The sequence below is a fragment of the Pipra filicauda genome, unplaced genomic scaffold (genome assembly GCF_003945595.2).
Source record: "Pipra filicauda isolate LSUMZ 115617 unplaced genomic scaffold, ASM394559v2 scaffold339_size799093_pilon, whole genome shotgun sequence".
Classification (NCBI taxonomy): Eukaryota; Metazoa; Chordata; class Aves; order Passeriformes; family Pipridae; genus Pipra; species Pipra filicauda.
The window spans coordinates 213523-235028 of NW_024104464.1; the positions used below are offsets into that span (position 1 = coordinate 213523).

A 21506-nucleotide genomic window follows, 5' to 3' on the forward strand; every position below is an offset into this window, starting at 1 on the left:
GCCATTCAAAAACCTTCCCTGAACTTCTTTCCTGGGTCAGTATCCCAGGATCAAGTGATCACGCACCTCGGATCAAGTTGAGCCAGCCCAGACATCCAGAGCTGCAACATTTCCACTTCTAAAGCCCAAAAACACTTCAACAGTGGTCCACAACAGATTTGGTCTCTGGATTCTCAAAGTCCCACCACCAATCCCAAAGCTCCCTGCCTGCTACACCCCGCTGCTGCATTTTTCCAGGCACCGATCCCACTAGCCAGGACCAGCCGAAGAAAGAGAATATTTTATGGAGATAATTTTATTAAAATGTTTACAACAATGCAGATATTGACATCTCGCTTCAGTCAATAGCACAATTTATTGTCCTTCAAGGTGAACATTAAGCCAAGCTGCCCATTAGTCAATATTTACCTCCAAGGTCTATAAATCTTTATACGGGCTTCAGCGGATGTTGACAGCAGCTGATTCCAGATAAGTAAAAGTAAGAGCGTGAAACATTGCTCCTTTTGGAGGTGAAATAGTAACTAGTTAATTACAGTCCCTACAGCAATTCTCAGCTATCAATTTATGGCTACTTCTGGCAATAAAAATTAACATCGCGCAGACTCCCGGCTCCGAGTGACGCACTGAACCCGAGAGCCATATATTTCACACATCACCCCGACGTGGTGCTGATGGCCATCCTATAACAGTTTATAGTAAATAAATAAAACACACAAAGGTAATACGAGCGAGTTGTTGGCACCAGAGACCTGCTTCACCCCTGCTTCATGTGGCGGTGAGCGGTTTAGTAGCATCAGAGCAGATGGGGAAGGAGGTGGGGGGAGGAATCACCCCCAAATCACCCCAAATCACCCCAAATCCCTCTCAAAGCACACATGACACAGCCCCGGGCGGGTGGGTGAACAAGAGCTGTGGCTGCCTCCAGCTAAACAGGTGGGTGCATCTGCTTCACCTCTTATTAACCACCATTACCCGCTCCTGATAGCTCAATTAGCACACACGGAACAAAGTTCAGGCATTTCTAAAATTCCCTCTCCCATTTTTGTTTGATCAGGTGAATGACCCCAGCTAGGGCAGCTTCCCCTCCCATGCACCCCCTCTTTCTGACTCCCCTGTGCTGGCTTAATGCTGCCACGCTCCAGTGGACAGAGATTGGGGGTAATTAACCTGCTGGAAGCCATCCAGTGCAATCATTAAAAAAATGATTTTTTTTAAGATTACCCTATCGACCCAGGCGAGCTGCTCTCCTCCTCTCGTGAATGTTGCATCCCTGTGCCACAGGCTCCAGCCCATTTCCATCTGTGCCCCCTCTTAGAGGAGCAATCCCCTCAGGAAGCACACCTACATGAGATGCGGGCTCTGAACCTCCCCTTCTCCGTGTTCACAAGCCTTCAGAAGAGGGACCGTAACCCCAGAAACGGGCACACAGCACATCAGAGTCTGTGTTGTGCTTACACGGGGCCAAGCCTCTCTGTTTTTGAAGTTTCCCGATGACAAGGAGAGAAATCTCTGCTCCGACATGCTTTTCCATGTTAATTAGCATGTTTCCGTGGCCTGATGTTGCTCGAGGCCCCAGGGGATGGTGCTGCCTGGCACCGCGCGGCGCTCAGGGATGAGGGAGCTTGGCAGCAGCTCCCTCCACTGCTGCAGCCTGGGGTCCCTCCTCATCCTCACACCCCAGGGGTGGAGACCATCACCAGTTGTGCCCAGTGTCACTAAGAGGGAGTTTTCCTCATTAAATTGGGTTTGGGGCAACTCTCACAGCCAGTTTCTCTCCGTGCCCTTGTGTGCGGTAGCACAGTCTGTGAGGGAGAGGGGTGGCCACAAAGTCCTCACCATAAAGTCCTTCTCCTGCACTGGTCTCAGTGTCCCCTCCTCCCCAGGACTATGGGAGCCTCTCCTTGCAAGTGGCCATGCAATGCTTTGGTTTTTCTTCTCCTTCAAACTACTTTGAGCATAGGTGAGATGATGGTGCCTCATGTTTTGCCTCGAGATAGGATGGAGGACCCTCCCAGACCCAATATTGTGCTGGCATGAGCAGAGGTGACTATTCCTGAAGGTCCCATTTCTGGCTGCCTGTGACCATGGGGTCAGGACATGGGGATTTCAACAGGCACCCTGCAAACACAACTTCCAACCAGGAGCCATCACAAAGCCAGTGGCTCTGCAGCCAAACCTCGGCTCTTTCCTGCCAGGAAAGACATTTTCTTTAACTTCCTGCTCAACTCAGAGCTAGAACAGAGACAGCACCTGCATTTGTTTTTACACTTGCTCAGTGCATTCCTGAGACCACAGCTGGGGCTCATATCTCATACAACAACTCTAATAAGTAACTATTAAGTGGGCACATGCAGCAATCAGGGACTAAATCACTGGGATATGCGACTTGCAGACATCTTTCAGATGCCACCACATCACCTGGTCACTCAGCCTGTGGTCACAGCCCAGAGCCTATATTGGCATCAACTCCAAGAAAGGCAAAGACACTGCCAGAGGTCAGGGTTAGATGGGATGTTGGGAAGAAATTTTTCCTTGTGAGGGTGGGGAGGCCCTGTCCCAGGTTGCCCAGAGAAGCTGTGGCTGCCCCATCCCTGGAAGTGTCCAAGGCCAGGTTGGACGGGGCTTGGAGCAACCTGGGCCAGTGGAAGGTGTCCCTGCCCGTGGTAAGGGTTGAAACCAGATGATCCTTAAGGACACTTCCAACCCAAACCACTCTGTGATTCTCTGCCTTGCCTTTCCCTGCGGTATCCCAGGGACACCTGCCCAGCCCGGTCCCCTCACCGACGCTACACAGCGCAGCCAAGTCAGCTGAGCCGTCCATTATAGCACCATTGTGAAGAGTTTTTAGCTTAAAAGTCCTTGAAAGTTTCCCACTGTGACTCGTTAAACAAGATCTTTTTCACTCTCCCTCTATTCTCCGCTAACAATATTTATACTCATTTCTTTTATTGAAATCTATCTGCCGCCTGTTCTATTAAAGCCACCTGAGTGGCAGCTCCTATTCTCCGGGAGCCCGCAGCCCATCTATTCTCCAGACAATGAGGTACAAGCAGTCTATCTTCTATTGTGCTTCCCGGCCTTCGGCTCTCAAATCTTCCATCTCAAAAAAGGCATGTTGGAGACGCCTCCACGCAAAGGATTGGAATCCCAAGCTGTGGGGGCTCCCCGGTGTCAGCCAGGCTCGCTGTCCTCCCTCTCCGGGCAAGCATCTCCAGGGAGATGCTGCTGTGGTACCTGTGATCCCTCAGGGATGCTTTCCCCCGTCCCTGTGCATCCTTAAGCGCGGTTCTGTGCCATCAGACGGCTGCTGCACGCGCACGGCTCTGCTGCTGCCGGGATGTTTGCACGTCTCAGACAACTTATTTGTTACCGGGAATAAAAGAGGAGCATTAAACCTTTTGTTTGCGAGAAGTAGTTCCTTGGGAAATAAATGGATTATGGAAATTAATATTTAAAGAAACAAAACAAAACAACTCGGGGACCAACCACCCTTGAACGAGGCTCTAACTCAGGAGTAAATGAGTCGAATAAAGAATGAGCCCTTTTATTTCGGCGCGAGGGAGAGCTCAGAGGCAGCTCAAGGCTCAGCAAACTGTCTGCAGCGACCGTCCTCAGCCTCTCCCAGCTCCTGCCTCCTCCTGGGGAGCTGGCAAGGACACCAAACCCCAGGAAAAGGTCCAGAGGGCACATGCCACCCTGTTCGAGCAAATTAAAAACAGATGCAGTTCACAAAGCACTTAAGTGGTGTCAGATCTGCAGCAAGGATGGGTGTAGAGCTCATTAGAGGGCTGCTGTTCTCAATGATACCCATGTGTTATCACAAGCACAACCTGGACACCTTTCTCCTCAGCCCCTGGAGGGTGAGGGGGTGGTGCCTGTGGTAGCACAGGGGGGAACTGATGCTCAGCAGAGGCTGTGACCAGCAGGGAACCACTTCCCACACAGCTTTTCTGCCTCCTTGCCAGAATGTCTCCAAAAGGTACATGAAATCCAAATACTGAGGCTCCCACAGAGCCAAGCCCCCTCCAGAGAGTTCCTGAGGAGACAACATCTCCCAGCAGCTCCGTGCTCCTGCTTGAGCACCGACACTCTTCCTCCCATGCTCCCTCCCAGTGAGATGCCCAACACAAAGTCCTCTCTCCTTTCTTTCCTTCCTCCCTGCGATTTTTTTTTCCCCCCGTAGCCGCTTCCAAGGTGAGAGAGGACAGCGTTGCTGGAATGAAAGATTCTCCTGCGTGCCCTCTCCCAGCAGCGGCCCTAATTCATTTTTCATGGCCCCTTGCAGTGACAAAAGCCGCTGCTTCTCTCTTGTAAGCGTGCGCCGTGCAATAAGTCAAAGCTGATGTGCATTTTCCCCCTGGGTGCCGAAGCTGTGCTTTTGATTTAATTTGTCCTGTTGTTTGGCGCTCGGCCTTTGCCGGTGAGCTCCTTTGGAAAGGCGGGAAGGTAAGGCCCCATCCGTGTGGAGGGGCTGCCTGACAGATGGGGTACAGTGGGCAGGGGTTAAATAATTTGCTGCAATGACACCAAGATGTTGGAGAGTGACAGATGCTGCCGGAGAAAATCGCTCAGACAAACACACGCATCCTGTTTGTGGGAGCGCCGCTCCTCGATTAAATCCTGTCGCAACTTGGCTTCCCTGGAGCTCAGCCCATTTCTGGCAGCTTTCTCGCTGGCTCCAGGAGAAGCTGTGCTGCACAAGGCTTGGCGAGGACAGAGGCACCGAGAAACGAGGTGGCTCCTGCCTGATATCTGCAGGTGGCTTGCAAAGAACCCGAAAAAATTCCACGGGGGATCCACCACATCCCTTCCCAACCACAGGCCCCTCTGTGCAACCAGCATTGCTCTGCAGAAGGCATTCCCATCCCCTGCCAAAGCCGAGGCACCCCGCTTTCCTCCGGATTTGTGTGAAAAAGAGCTGCTGGCTCTGGACTGGAGGGTCCCTCTGGCTGGAAATTTAAACCCCCAGGCTTTCTCCGTAGGACAAGCTCTTAAGAAGCAATTGCAATCCAGAGCGTTAAATGGCTGTAACCTCAGCTAAGCTGCATTTCAGCCGCATTAGGGAAATATCCCTCAGATGGGAAGCAAGTGGCATAATGGCATTAGAGTAAAAAAATAAGCATCAAGTGCCGGCTAAATCCATCCCCAGCGCTGGCAAGAAGTCACAGGGATCTGGAAAACTTTCCCCTCTCCACGCATATCCCTGCAGACAGCTCACAGAAAGTCCAGGTGCCGTCACTGCCATGAGTTTCTGCACATGTGGGATATTTTCCACCCCTTCTTTTCCCCTGGGACCCCCTGACCTCACTTCACCCCCCGGAGCCATCTGAATCATGGCAGGGTGAGACTCGCTGTCGCCTCTCCATCATCTTTATCCCATCTTTATTTTTCCAGACACGCTATTTTCCAGCCCAGTGGCCTTGCTCTGTCCCTCGTGTTTTATGGCACTGATGTCTCCATTTCTGCAGGATCACTCGCAATATTGTGGCTTATTGAGAGAAGCCAGAGAAATGCAGGGGTGATGGGATGGATGGGTTTGGGGCTGTGGGGGGCTGGTGAGGATGCCCTGAGCCTGGGGAGGGGGGATGGGGAGTGGGATGTCACACCAGGAATTGCAAGGATGGGCGATGCTGGGTGATTAGAAGAACAGGGGTACTGGAAACAGGGCTGAGCCCCCTCACTAGAGCCCACCACCCCCTCCCTCAGGCCTCTGTGAAGGTATTGGCCCTGTTACAGGAGCTGGGAGGGCAGCGAGAGGCATTGCTTTGCAAGGGAAAAGCCATTTTAAATAGCAGCAGCATGTCACAGGAAGGGGAAAAACCCATGGGCTATGGCATTGCTCTGGCTTTAAATTATACTGTAGGAGAATAAAAATAAAAGAGAGGAAGACAGAGAGAGAGGCCAGGAGGAAAAAGAATTGCCATTGTTTTACCAAGCAGATGGGAAAGTTCAGGGGATCAGAAAAAGACTATTATTATCTTGACTCGACCGAGAGAAGATGGGAAAGGAAGAGGCATTTTTTTCCCCTGCAGTGAGGAATGCTGTGGCTGAAGTCATTTCAGCGAAGAGTCGGAAGGAAACGGTGCCATCAGCTTTGGGCAGTGCCCGAATCATCCCCATGGCCTGGGCACACCACCACAGTTTGGCTTTTTGTCCCATTCCCCCGACAGTCACACCACATCCTGCACCACTATTGCAAGGACAGGGGGGGTAACCAGGGCACACATCCCCCACCACCTCCAGCTGCAGCAACGTGCCAGCTGTGCTGCCAGATGTGCCCACTGCCAGTGGCACTGCAGCTGTGGCACCACCGCTGGTCCCACCACCTGCCCAGCCACAGGGCACAACCACCCGCCCCAACTCCTGCCTTTGCTTTGCTACAAGCCATAAAAGAATGCACTAAACACACAACAAATTTCATGCTGGGTGTGTAACAAGAGCAGAACACGATTTTTTCCCCTCAAATTCACGTGAAAAGCCCTTTTTGTCTGACTTCAACAGTGCCTGCAACTCTGTGGCTGCTCACTGCTGTTCTTCAGCCTGGTGCAGGGCAGCTGAGCAGCTCCAGTTCACCAGCACATTTCAGCTCCTTGCCCTTACAAGCACAGCAGCATTTCTCAGCTTCACCAGAGACAAGGAAACTCTCTAACCATGTTCAGGCCAGGGGAAGGGCACAACCCCAAAGCCCACGGCAGTGACCGAGCACAGATATCAACAACTGATCTACAAACCGGAGAAAACACTGGTGCAACATCTTTTCTGATGAGTATCAAGGTCATGGGACGGGGAGCAAGGAGGTGGAGCACAAGTCTGCTCTGTTAGAGCATCCTTTGCCCACTACATCCACCCTGAAGCCAGTTTGTGCCACTCTCCTGATTTCCTCCCTTTCTCTCCATCCTCACTTTTCTCCCCTTTTCCCTCTTCCTCCCTCCACCACACAGTCCTTCCCTCAGACCCCACACATCGCCTTGTCACCTTTCCTTCTCTACGCCCACTTCTCTCCCGCACCCCTGGGACGCAGAGAGGGGCTGGCAACCTGCCCTGCCTAATCCCATGGCTACCAACTCCTCGGGCACTTAATATTCACGACAGAGAGAAACATTTCACGGCGAATTGGACGCACATTCAACTGGAAATGGAAATTTTATGACTCTTCTCACTCCGCGCCGCAGATTACACCAGCTGAGAAAACATGGAAGCAAATGAACAACCTGTGAACTGTAAAGTATATTAATAATGAAGCCATAGCCCAGGAAATGAAGGCTTTATTCTGTTGATATTCTGCTCCATTAATGGAGAGTGCTCGCACTGGCTCCGCCCCATTAGCTGGCAATCTGCGTCTGAGGAGGAGCACAAGGACAGTGCAGGAATGGTGGCAGGGGGCAAAAACCTCCTTCCCACTGGGAAGTTTGGCTCCAAGCATTTCCTTGTGCTGCCTCCATCTACGGACAGTGCAGGTGGGAGAACAAAGGGATGTCTTTGGCCTCAGTGCCCTGCCCCACGCAAGCTCAGCAGCAAGATTACAAGGCAGGGAATGGAGCAAATGGTAATGCCAGGAAAAAGAAAGAAAAAATTTGCATGGAAACCAGCTCCAACACCACCAGAAGCCCCCCAGCAAGGTGCCAGCACTAGGAAAACCATCCACGTGCAGGCTCATGCGCTTTCTCCTTGTGCTGCTCCTTCCCAACACCTGCCTGTTGGGGTTTGGGTATCCCCACCTCTCTAATATCCCTCCCACTCCTCATCATCATGTCCCATCTCTCCAGGGATGGAAGTAGCCACCCCATGTGTGCACTCACAGCCCCAAGGCCACGCCGATAGCCACAGGAGAGCAGTGGGAGAATGAGCCAGGCAAGTAGGGCTTGTGCAAATAAAGGATCCCAGGGGATTATGGACCCTCTTCAGCCACAATTTGGGAATCCCAGGTGGTTTTGGGGAACTTTTTCACCCCGTATTTGGGGGTCCCTGGAGTTTTTGGGGACCCTTTTCACCATCCCAGGCATCCCAGGAGTTTTTTAGGTCCCTGTTCACACTACAGAGGTGGTGCTGGGTGGGCAGCTCGACTGGATGATCTTAAAGGTCCCTTCCAACCTTGATGAGTCTGTGATTCTGTGAAATCTTTGAGTGCTATTCCCCCCACCCCAGCCCTGCCCTTGGCTCAGCAGACCTGGGCCACATGTCAGAGCCTAGCTGGGCTCTCTCCTCCCCAAAAACAACGGCAGCAGCTTATGCAAAGCACATCACGGGAGCTAAAAGGAGCCGGAGCAGAGTTTTCTATAGCTGAAGCGACCTGGTGTTGACAGAATGGGGACGCATTTCCACAGCTCAGATTTTTATAATAATACCTCAGGGGAGTCGCTGGCAAAGTTTGGCCCAAATATAATTAGTTTGCACAGCTATGAGGGGCTGATAAAAGGTTTTAATTTGTGTGGAGATCTCTGGAATCTCAGACGCTCCCGTCCCTTGCTCTTGCCCAGGCCAGCTGAATGAAAGGAGAGTCCCAGGCAGGGAGTGACACAAAGCCACGCATTTATCAGGGAAGGAGGGAGTTGTGTTCAGCACTAAAGAAGAGGCAGCAAATCCAACTAGCTGACACTGGTGGCATGTTGGGTTTTGTCTGCCTTGTCCCACTACGCCAAAGAAATAGTAACACATTCTCATCTTCCCGTGGGGTGATGCTGGGGATGGAGAAGGGATGCAGAGCACGGATCAGGGCATTTGCAACACCTCAGAGGGTCTCACCTTTGTTGCAAAGGTAGTCAGTGATCAATGGGATAAGACAAAACACAAAATTTGGACGTGCAGGCAGCGCTCCCTGCTTTTCCCCCCTCAATAGGGCAGCAACTGGCTGCTTCTGCACGGTGCCATGAGGAGTGAAATCCCGCTCTGCCTCCGGCAAGGAGGGAAAGTGTGACATTGCAAAGCTGCATTCAGGGAATATACTGAAGCCAAGGTGTTTTTTTCCCCTCTTTTCTTAAGGGGAAGACATTGCCTCATTTGTAGCTGGAAGGGGTCTTGTTATTTTCATACCAAGATGCATATTTTAAAGGTGGTTATGCCAAATATGTGAACAGATCAGCTCCGAGAGTTCATTTCCACCATGCGGGGAATCAAAAATATTACTTTTATACACGTAAAAGTACATGATCTCCCATTGCTTTGAAAAAGCATCAGGAAGGGAAATGCTAAAAGGAGCTACCCACATGGCACACTGAGTTTTAGTCACTCCTTGGGAAAGCAAAACCTGGAGCCCATGACGTGATGCCACCAGATTCTGGCTCCTGCTCGGCCAGATCCCACTCCCATGGGAGCAGATGGGGAAGCTGCTGGCACTCAACAGGCTAAATATTCACCCTCCTCCTGTCAGGATCTTGTTGCTGGTCATAGCACATGCCCACAACTTTCTCAAATGACCCCTGGCAACTCCAGTTGCCTCCTTCACCACAACCACACAAAACTAGTGCCCATCCCAAAGTCCTGCTTCCCCATGACCCCTTCAACCTATTTATTTCACCTGTTTCAATACCCGACATGACACAAACAGAGCTGGACCACTGTTGACCCTTTGCCCAGCCGATCTGTCCAGCACACACTGATTAAAGGAGTATCAAAACCGGTGGCAGATTTACAGGTTAACAGTGATTTAGTGGAGTGCACCGCAGCCAAATTAATGCCGGCTATAATGTAGTTTACCTCATTAAACAATGCACACCAAGATCCTGTCTGTTGTAAAACAATTGGTCTCTGAAGCCTAGTGTTCATCTTCCAGGGTTGCTGGGAGATAATAAATGGGTAATATTCCGGCGATAATGGTAATGGAGTCACGGCTCAGAGCTAATATTATGGCAAAGCAGTAATTATTTCAACAGTAAACAAGGGGACGGTTGAGCTGCCGACAGGATTGGAGCCGGTTGGAATGCTTCAGTTAATAGAGCTGGAGGCCAGGCCTGCAACTGCCTCTTGGAAGGAGGACAAGGTTCTTGGCCACTGAGTGAGTCAGTGGAATCCCTACTGAGTCAACTGGCCATCAAAAGACAGGAGGGACACGTGCAAAAAGGGGAGGTGGGACAGCATGGTGGCCATCCCAACCAAACCCATCCCAACCCAATGCAGAGCCCACGGAGCAGGGCAGGCTCAGTGCTCCATCATACAGATGCAGCAGGACTCACATCCCTTCTTTGACACACCACTTGCATTGTTGGCTCACACAACAATGTCTCCAAAGGAGACAAGAGGCAGTGCAGAGACACGAGACCTGTGATGAACACAGGAGCAGCCTTACAGAAACCATCTGCTCCCTCCTAGAGGTATTTCCCCGATAAAAGGACCAGCAGAGAACATGGCTCTCTGGTCTTCAGTTAATTAGGTGACTTGAGGCAGGGTTAAAGGGAGTGATCTCATGGGACACAGAGCTGATCACAGTGAGGGACAAGGCAGCACAGAAGCAGATGGAGATTTTCCCACCCAAGTGGTTCCCCCTTCTCTCTGGAGCCAGATCTGATGTCCAGCCTACAAATATCCCATATGCCTTCCCTCCTGGGAGGATCCTGGAAAGATGAAGACTGCAAGCAAAGTGCTTAATGGACAAACCTCTGAGATGGGACAATGTGTCCCCTTCCCAGGGACAAGCAAGTCTTCCAGCTGGATATTTTTTGCAGTTGTTTGTCCTCTTGTTTTAAGCCGCGCCAAGAGCCAGAGAGAATCAATATATCCAAATATACCAGACTTCTCCCAGAGTCCCTTTGCTGGTTTGCTGCTGATGTATAGACAGATGATCTCATGAGACCTCTGCCACATCAGGCCACTGTGTCTCATCTATCTTAAGTGCATATACGAGCTGTGATCACTGCTGTGTCCAAGTGCCTCACGTCTGGAACGTATTTATCCTCCCATTGGTTCCGTGAGACAAGGGACTGCCATTGTACCTCTTCCAGGGAAGCCACGGAGGTTAAATGGACTTTTCAGGGGATATCTGGGATGTGGCAACGTAGGGGTCCTCTGAGGATCTCCCCTGTCTCTGCCTTGAAGCAACAAGGTGTCACCTGCCCCACAAATGACTGCTCAGACTCCGCACAGGATCCAGCTTTCAGCACCCAGCCTAATCCTGAGATTAATGAGGGATTCCCGCTACAGAGACCTCTCGATCAAACCTCTCACAAGTAAATACACCATCAAGCCAAACCATAATGTTTTCCTACCCTGGCAGCCGCTGTCTTAAGCCTCACACCAGAATCCATCATACTACAGCAATAATCAAAAAGCAATTAGACAAAACCGTGGCAGAAAAGTCCATCAAGGGTTGTTAAGGATGACGACTTGGATGCAGCCTCTGGCTCAGGGTGTCTGCGTGTGGCCAGGCGGATGAGCCAGTGGAGGGATCCACGTGCCCACACCTAGTTTTACACCCTTTCTTTGTGCCCCTGGCCCTGGCATGGCAGGATAACCACACTTTGCCTCCCCCTCATTACTGCTGAGCCATGCCTGCTCCTCCTGGGACAGAGGCTGCTGAGCCTTCATCCCTCCTGGAAGATCCCTCACTTCAATTCCTTGGCACGTTTCCTGAGCTAAATGGGAGGCATGACGAGTCTCGTGTCTGCAGCACAGATAAATATCCCCTGGACAGCTCAACATGGTGCCACTTGCTCTGCCAGGGCTCTGGCATCACCCCGAGCCCGGCAGCCCGGGATGCCAAGAAATCCCAGCCTTCATCCACCGAGAAAGGAAAACTGGCCTGACAACATGACAATCGCCATGACAACATCAGAGTTACCCCAAAAAAATAAATAAAAAGCCCAGTAACTATGGAAACACCTGAGTGACCAAAACCAGGCTAGTAACTAGAAGACCTCACTGCAGTTTACAGATGGCATTGGCACTGCGGGGCTGTGATACATCCAAAGCCTTGGAAACAGAGATGCTCAGCACCTAAGGGTGCAAAATGAATGCTCATGGGCAGACACAATGCTGCCTTTCAGACCCCTGAATCCAAGTCCTCTCCACAAATTCCACCTCCTCTGGAAAGATGCTGCTGCCTTCCTGCTGGGTGTTACATCCAGACCATGGTTATCCACATCCTTCTTTGCCTTTTTCCCTTCTCTCCACCCTGCTGAAGGTGCCTCCCTTGATTGCCATCTCAGTAGTCTTGGCCTGACAGGGGTGCCAAGAAAGGATGGAACAGCCCCATCCCATGCCAGAGCTTGGCATCCCCATATGGTTTTGGTGAGCTGTGTTTTGAAGCCTCAGTGCCTGGCAGCTCAGCTGACACTTGTGCTGCCAGTTGGAGCAGCCAAGCCCAGGACAGAGCCTCAAAGCAGTTAGGCCTCCTCTGGAGAGGCAGAAGAAGCTGAGACTCCACCAAATCCTCTTCTTTTTCCGCCTTAGCCTGTTCAGCTGCATTAATGGGAGTTGCTGTGGGTTAGTACAGCATTAGTGGGAGAAGAAATAAAATAGGACAGAGGGGGTGAGGCAGAGGGACAGAAGATAGACTGTACACATTGGTTGGACTGGTCATGGGTTCAAAAAATCCTTCTCCAGAGCCAGCATCCTGCTTTTGCTCTTGGCAGGAGATGGGCACAGGTAGGGCCAGGCACCATGCAAGGCTCTGATCAGTGATGGAGGCACTGATGGGACCAGCACCCTTGTGATTCACTGGCAGAAAACTCTCTTGCTCAGGTTCACTCAGCTCTTGAGTTATCCCATGAAAATGCTCTCCTCAGCCCAGCTGCAGGAACTCCCCCAGCCCCCAAACCAAACAGAGCCTCAAAAACCAGCCTCCCAGAACATGGCAACGACTGCAGACAGGAACATTCAGCAGAGTTCACCAGCCCAAGCCACTAAACACATATTCATCAGAGCAGAGAGGGAACAGCCAAGCGGTTAGGGCAGCCTGGAGTCACTGGAAAAGGGTCTCCAGTGGGATCAGTCCTCAGGGAGCTGTGCTGCTCTGGGTGTAAATCCTCTGAAGGACCTGATCATGTGCTGCCCTGGTGAGCAAACACTTTGATTTACTCCATTTCCCCCCAAGAGCTGTGCAGTGGGCTCACAGCTGCCAAGGAAATAATAAACCCCATGAAGTGCCTTTGCACGGAGCAGCAGCATCAGCATGGGATCAGTCCTTCAGCTCCCGGGGTGCCCGTGCCTGGCACAGCCAGCGCTGGCACAGCCTGTCCCCAGCGGTGTCGGTGAGAGCTGCTTACCATCCGCTGTGTAAACCCTTAAATTATGCACCAGCACTCCCTGAACCAATTCTCCCTCATCCCTTTCCTCCACCACTCCAAGCGAGACGGAGGAAGACGGCGAGAAGGAACAGGAGGCATCTCACTCGAGACTTCCCGTGGGACGAGTAGTGGACCAACAACTGAGAGAGGGGCCAGCAGCAAGCTTTAGGTTTCACTTGCTCCCAGTTCTCCAAATTAGAGTATATCCTACTAGGAAAAGGGATACCATCCTGGCACCTGCTATAGCACCTCTATGCATCTTCCCTGGCTCTCATTTCAGTCCTCATGATTCCCATCCTTGTCTTTGCTGCGTGTGGTGAATGCAAAACGGGGAAGTAGAGGTTCCCCTTGGTGGCTTGGCAGATCCATAGACAGAGGAGCTGCCCATGGAGATGGACAGCCATGGAAGTTGTCCTGGGTCACCTCTGGGCTCAGCACCTCCCATCAGCAGGAGACCAGGTTCAAGTAAATCTCTGTGATCATTTGTTCCCTTTGAGTTTTGAAAGCAGAATGCCTAATCATGGCCAAAATCAGGAAAGAGCTGCTGCTGCAAATTACACAGCGCCACAGGTAATTTCTGATTAGCTCACTCTTCCTCTCCTGGTGCATCCTCAGTTTCCATAGCAGCTAAGTCCTAAGTAAAATGGAAACATCTGGTTCAAGCGCAGGTAAAGATTCCCTGGGGGAAAAAAACCTGCTGGATGGCAGCAAACACAGAAAATAGCCCTCGTGAAAGACAGAGGCATCAGGAGCCGGGAGCCTGGTTAGGACAGGATGGATGGTGTGTGGGAGAAGGCAGCAAGGGGCACGGGAGTGGGAGAAGAGGGTCCTGGGGGAGCTGGAGGGGATGTGGGAAGGTGAGTGGAGCTGTGGGGAAAACAAGATGCATGTGAAAAACAGGCGGTGAGGAGGCTGAGCAAAACAAAAACATGTTGTCAGGGTAGACAAGGGGAAGAGGAGGAAGAAAAGACTTTGAGGTAGGAGCACATGGACTGCCTCAAACATAAATGCTGCCTGGTGGTGACAACTTTGATTCCATAGAGACACTCAGGGATGGGGAGGAGCACACGGATCTGCACCCTGAATTTCATCAGTTAGCCATGCAGAGACCTCAACTGAAGCCATCTTGCTGGAAGCAAGATCACCTACAGTGGATGAGGCAACACGTGCACTGGGGGAACAGTTTTTACAGAGACTCCTGTCAGGGGAAGGGGCTGAGATGCCACCAACTCAGCTCGCTCTGTGCCTGGGCTTTGGGGAGTGATGGATCAGGCCCAGCCGTTCCCTCCAGCGCAGACAAACAGTAAAAAAATCAATGGAGCTGCAGTGAGACACCGCAGCCATCGCCAGGCAGCAACAGGAGGAGCGGCCACGGCACCATCCGTCACTGCCGCCCCTGCGCCGCCGCCTGCGCCGGACAGCCCGGACGGGCGTCCCCGAGGAGAACTCGAGGCAGTTATCTGCAACAACAGCCCACACTGGTAAAACCTCAGGGGAAACACGACTCTGAGGTGGAACTGAAGCGCTTAGACAGGATCAGAGGAGCAGAGCCAGGCAGCGACGCTCGGCCGCACAGCTCATCCCACCCAGAGCCCCCCGGATCCCACCCCCAGCTCACCCACGAGATCCTCGCGGCCACAGGGGGATAACAGGGCAGCAAAATGCAAAGCAGAGGCCAAAAAGCAGCTGGGGAAAGGGTTTGAAATTATACGCTCCCGAACGCATGGGAATTTGCTTCCCAGCAGTCACACCCACACAGTTCTGCTGAGGCTTTGCTTACCAATTAACAAGGCCACCAATTAATGCTTCATGTGTTTTCCTGCTCATTTGCACTATTTACAATCTTCCTTTGAAGCAACGTGTAAGAATTGCCTGAAAACTTCTCAAAACAGGGCCAGACAAGCACGTTCAATGTGCAGTGGGGGTGCCCCGTGCAGGAACTCCATGATCCTCGTGGGTCCCTTCCAACTCAGGGTATTCCCCGATTCTCTGAATCTCTGAGCACGACAAACCCAACCTGGCACCTACAGCCAGTCCTCCCCCCGACCAAAACCATAAACTGTCCTTCCAGACCACTAAGATGGATGTTCCTCTACCAAAGTCAACAACTCCTGCATTCAGTCACATCTTTTCCGTTCACTTCACCTTCACTTTGCAACTTCACCTTCACCAGCTTCAGACGCCTCTCTGGCTGCTCACAAATGCTGCTGTGCCCCTCCCAAAATATCTCTGGGAGTGTTTGGTTCTTACCTTTGGGTGAGATATGTCTCCAGGTGATTGTTGGATCTGGCCTGCCCGTGGCTATGCAGGTGAGGCTGACGTTGCCGCCCTCATTGATGGAGATGTCAGGAGAGATATCGGTGATTTTTGGAGACACTGCAATGACACAAAGAGGAGAAGGAAATTGAAACCGGTTCTGCTCCAACTCAAATCTCAAGCTGTGGGTGAAGGAGACTGAATTTCCCTCCACCTTGACAAGCTATGCAGTAGCCCATCAGTCTCATCTGACTTGGCAGGAGCTCACAGGGAAAAGAGGGGGCAGAGAAGACAGGGCTGAAGTGGGAAAAAATTGTAGCCAGAGGGGATTCAGCCATTTTAGGGAGGCTCGAGAAGCTCCTCCTCAGCACCTCCACAGTGTGTGAGACAGTGCTTCTTCCTATCCCACTTCCAGCACTCCTTGTGTCCTCTCAGCCATGACAAACCCTTCCCAGCAGAGCTGCATCCTGAGAAAACACCATCCACCCCTTCAAACTCCTGCAGCTGTGCAGGATCTCTGCCAGGCCCTTGTAACCAGAGAAGCACCAAGAGGAGCTGGGCATGGAGACAATGAGTCCGCCAAGGAGCCTGTAAGTTCTACCAGCGTGCAAAGGAAGGGAAATTCCATGGGGATGGAAGCCATGCCACTGCACTGGCACTGCCACCATGAACACTCAGGAGAGGGTCAGATCTGAGGGGTCCAGGACTAAGGAGAGGACAGGGGGAGATGAGGAGGGGGCTGGAAAGGGATGAGGAGCAAGCAGGGAGCACTGGGCTCCTGCTGCTGTGTGAGCAGAGGACACGGTGCGGCTGCCAGGGAGGGCTGAGGTTTCCAGGAGCACCACGGTGGGGCTGTACAAGGAAAAACGATCAGCTGCTCTTATCAGCCTGCACCTGCAGAACATAATAAAGACCATCACCTTCCTGGGTTTATTTCCAAGCTTTCTCGGGAGCCCAGCAGTGGACTGGCCCCTGCCGCGGCGCTTTGCAGGAGAGGCACAAATCACTCGCAAAGCATCCTGCTCCTTCCAGCCTTCCTGGGCGAGCCCCATCCATCACCCCGCCCCCAGCTGCAGCCCAGACCACCGCAACACCCCTATTCCTGGCTTGGACCCCTCGCTCCTGAGCATCCCTTCCCTGCCTCTCCCCACCTCCCACACCTTCCCGGGCTGCTCCGAGCCGGAATGACTGCAATGGCCTTGCACGCAATGCCTCTGCTGTGCAGGTAAGTAATTTATTGATCCGTAAAGCACTCCAAGACGCTCTGGAAGGGATTATGTCATGCCAGTGCCGTGCAATAAAATAAAAAATGATGGATTTTTTGTGAACATGATGGTGATTTAGGGTTTGTAGTTTGAAGTGTAGTTAAAGTACATTTTAAGTGGAAATCAAGGTGGGTAATGAATTATTCTCTGTTTTGAAGGGCTTCTGGGAGTTCATTTTTTTTGCTGCTCTGGGCACAATGGCTAATCTGCTAATCATGCACTGGAGAACAACTATGGATCAGATGCTCCCAAACAGTGGGGGCTCTGGGGCAGGACAGTGGAGGGCATGAAGATGACACCAAAAGAAACATTAATATGCATCGGTGTCATTAAGGGGACAGCACAGCTCTCCTGGGGCCACCCAGAGCTGGGAGATGCTCTGCCCATGGCCAGGTATTCCACTGAGGAGAAGCAATTAATTACAGCAGTGCTCTGATTACCCTGCTGTATTCCTGCTGGGACTGCCAGCCAGGAAATCCACGTGTGCTTTAAAAACATGGAGCTTATGGGCTGGACAACAAAAATAGGCCATGGTGGTATTACCACTGCCATTTTGGAGAGGTGGGAAGAGACAAGCACAGACAAGTGGATCACCCACCATTGCCTGGGAAGCACCAATAGCTTCCAGCTCTAAGTCCTGACAAACTAGAGCAGTATCCATAACCTTTAATGTGCTGTTTGCTGCATCACAGAGGAACCCTTCTGATGTTTTTAACTGCTGAATCCACCTCAACCCAATTCAGCTTGTTTTGCAGAGACTTTTTAAAAAAAAAAATTAAGTCAGACTTTGAGCTGCTACTCTGGAACTGCACAGGCAGGTTTGCTCCCACCCAGGAGAGAGAAAAGAACTCAAGTGACCAGATTATAAAACATAATCAAAACAAATTAAACTTGGGTTTCATTGACAGGACAAGGGGGAATGGTTTTACCTGAGGAGGGTTGATTTAGAACAGATACAAGAAGTTTTTTACAATGAGGGTGGGGAGGCCCTGGCACAGGTTGCCCAGAGAAGCTGTGGCTGCCCCATCACTGGAAAGGTCCAAGGCCAGGTTGGACTGGGCTTGGAGCAACCTGGGCTAGTGGAAGGTGTCCCTGCCCATGGCAGGGGGTGGAATGAGATGGTCTTTAAGGTCCCTTCCAACCCAAACCATCACATGATTCTATGAAAAGCAGCTCAAGCACCAAGGAAAAAGCCCACCAGAGTCCAGCAAGTTCAGGACACTCTCAGGGAGATGCAATTCCCTGTGTCCCATCTGGAATGAGAGGAGGCAGGAATGGCTGGGAAGCAAACCAGAGCAACAACATCATCGGAGCTGTTAACTAACCCTGGAATGAACTATGCAGTGGTAGGATTTAACACGGTGGGTATTGTATGCTAATTAAATGTTTGAATATTTAACCACACAAACTACTCCAAATGCCTTTCTGGAGGCTGAACAGGTGTGTTGTAAAGCCTTTACCACACCGGGGAGGGAAACCTTAATAAAGTGATCCAAGAATATATTTAATATTATTTAACAGTCATCACTTCTTCCATTCCCTCTGCATTAAAGGGCTTTCACCATCAGCTGGCATTTCTGCAGCACTGGGGCAGAGGAGACATTTCCTGTGCCGAAAGCAGGATGCAGATGGAGCTGTGCCCCTTTGGGAATGAATAAATAAATAAAGCTAAGTAAATGCAGGCTTCCCAGGCGGGAACCCTCTCCTTGCGGGCAGTGCTTTTGTGTTCAGCATCTCCCTTGCTCAGGAGTGATTAAACATGGCAGTGTTGGCCAAGCTGCTCCAGTGACACAGCACAGATTTCCCCAGAGGCAGGATGGTGGTTTATCGATCCAACTTCTTTCTCCCCTCCCTCCCCAACCCTGCCAGGGTGCTGGGGGAGGTCTCTGGGCTGCTCTCAGCCCTCCACAGGTGATCAGGGCGTGCCCCCAGCTTGACTCCTCGCACACATGAAGTCCCCAGGACAGAAAGCAGCTTGCTTAAATATTTAACCAAACCATCTGGCGCGTCACACGTTCGAGGGTGTTCAGTCAGGTGATATATGTCCTTACGGAGCCAAGCATATGTGCTTGCCTCCACAGATAGATTCCCTGGCGCACAGACACCCTCCTGCCACTGGCACAGACAATATCCCTGCTACGCTTTCACCTCCAAACACCCGCTCCAGAGCCAGCACAGGTGCAAAAGCTCACTTATCCCAAGCACGTACCCCACGGCAGCGCTGCGCACGGATCTTCATCTCCCGGGAATGCTGCAGGGCTCCCCTTGCACCCACACCACCTCCTCTGCTGCCTCTCCCATGACACTCACTGCAGGACTGAGCCCTGATCACTCCTCCAGCTGCCTTTTATAGCTTATCCCAAATTACATAAACATCCCCAGCTTTGCCTTGTTGCTCAGGCCCTGCCATCTCCATGTGATCACCTCCCCACCCACCCTCCTGCACGCATGACCCTGCTGCTTGCCTGGGCTTCCCTGTCCCTGACACCCCAAATTTCAGCCATGCAACAGGCAAAGAGTCCCCTGAGTACAAGGGAAGTGTGGATGTGGAACAACCTCTCCACCAGAGACTGGGAAGGAGACCTCAGATGAGCCTCACCAAGCTGGGGGCCTTTCAAGGAGTAACTGCATATTTTTGCCTTAACCACCCCCTTTCTACCCACTTTTGGGAATCAAGGAAGTAGTGCAGAAATACACCTGTGACCTTCCCAGACCTGCAAACCCCTTCTGGTGTGGCAGTGAGGCAGAGCAGGTGCTATCCCAGAGAAGGGGACTCACAGCCCCCAGCACAGCCTGGGAGCGAGCAGCTTTCCCGGGAAGCCTCGCAGTGCCTGCTTCCCCTTCATAAAACATGCAAACCTCCATCTTCCAGCACGAGCAGCATCTGCTCCAGATCAAAGGGAACAACAAAGAACAACTATAAAAGTGTCTGGAAGAAAGAAAAAGAGGCAGAGTCAGACTTGCGTTCTGCAGGCAATCTGTGATGTGCACTGGCAGCTTCCTGAGCATCAGCCTGACGCTGTTCCTGCTTTAATAACAGCTTCTTACTGCTGTCACACACACAATTCCCTGTGTTTTACAGAGTTTGCTACCACGGGTCCTGCCTGTGGGATCTGGGGAGGGGGAGTCCTGGCTGTGCTGGGTATCCTTGCAGCAATGCTGTGAGTCAAACCAAGCCCCCACTCCAAGATTCGAGGGGCCTGCAAAAGTCAGATGGGATCAAGCACAAGGCAGGGACTCCAAAATCAGGCTCCAGGACTCCTACAGGTTGTAACCAGAGTGGTTTGCAGCTCCCAGGTTGGAGAAGGAACAATGCTCCAGCTGCTGCAGTGCCAGGCACCTCCATTATGCCTTCTCCCTCCTTTGTGTTCCAAAGCTTTCTGCCTTTAGGGAGCAAATTGAGAGCCCTGTGCCTTCAATTACAGGTGTGTTATAATGGGCTTTTAAATCAGTTTGTGCTGCTTTAACACAATTATAATTAAGAGAAAAGCAGAGAGGGCTTTGTCCTTGCATCATACCAACCTTCCATCCTATCATCCTTTCATCACATCATCCTTCCATCATATGCTCCCAGCTCAGGAGCCCTTTTGAGGATGCCCACAGGGTGTGAGGAAGGGCAAACACAGCCTTAGAGCCTGCTTGGTCACATAGATTTGTACACAAACCCCTTGTGTGCTGATCCTTCCCCCCAGGGCTGCCTGGACCCCGGGTTGGCACCATCCCCCCCTTCCCATGTTCATCCCAGCTTTGCCCAGGGATCGATCCCCCCTCTTCACAAAGCTGGCAGCAGGCAAAGCCGTGAAGAAAGACGGCTGGAAACGAAGAGGACATACATAACAACCTTAATAAGCAATTAATAAATAACTAATGACAATTGCTCGTTTTAAAGCGAGGCGTAATGAGATGTGTCACACGGCACCGAGATGTGTCTGAATGATTTCCCAGGCAGGTAACAGCTCCTGTTGCAGCAAAGCTTGGAGGACACGAGATTTTTTCCGCCCGTCTCTGCAGCAGGTTATACAGCACAGCATCCCAATAACTCAGAGGAGGAGGGGGGAACCAAGACGTTCCCAATCACTCATTAGTAAAGCATTTGTGAGCGCGGGTATAATTCACCTCATAAACAGCAGGGTTTCTGCAGACAAACTTTACAGCTAAGTGCCAAAAGGGAGCCCAATCTGATTCCACTTACGACAGCATAAATCAGCAATGCTGCTGCAGTCAACGAGGGATACACCAGAGTAAACCTGGCGTGATGGGAGAGGCAGGACTCCAGCACAAAGACTTTTTCCTGACTTTCGGATGGGTCCAGGTTTACCAGCCTGGAGGAAGAGCAGCTCCCTAAGGAGTCAGGGTGCTGCCTCTCTAGAGTCACTCCCCTGCCATCAAATTTCTGAAAGGATCTGCATCCTTTTTCCTACCACAAAAAGGAAGAAAACCCCTCTACCGAGCCCCAGACCTGTGGGGAATCAAACTAGAATTTGCTTGCATGACTGTTAATAAGCGGCTTTAAGGGGAGGCAGAATCCTTCGCTCAGGTCTGGGAGAGTTCTGGGCTCATGTTACAATGCCCGAAGGAAGTCGTGGCACTGCTCTGGGCTTCATTACCTCCTCTAAAATGAGTCCAATGATGCTGAATGAAAAGAAAACAAGAAGAAAGACGTAAAAGTAAAGTTTTTGCTTTATTATCCATGAAGAAATGCAGCTAAACAAGGAATGTTTGGCAGTTCAGCTCCCTGTCTAGACAGATCTCATTTTCAACTCCACAC

General features: G+C 51.5%; 1 protein-coding gene across 4 annotated transcripts in view; it reads right to left on the reverse strand.

Annotated features, from left to right (window-relative positions):
- Positions 1-21506, reverse strand: part of LOC113982492 (protein CEPU-1) — a 353018-nt gene that overhangs the window by 11022 nt on the left and 320490 nt on the right. For all 4 annotated transcript variants that reach the window (XM_027710757.2, XM_027710760.2, XM_027710758.2 and 1 more), the window contains one exon: positions 15468-15593. In XM_027710757.2, coding sequence (XP_027566558.1) covers positions 15468-15593 — 126 coding nt within the window. The remainder of the gene's footprint in view (positions 1-15467; positions 15594-21506) is intronic.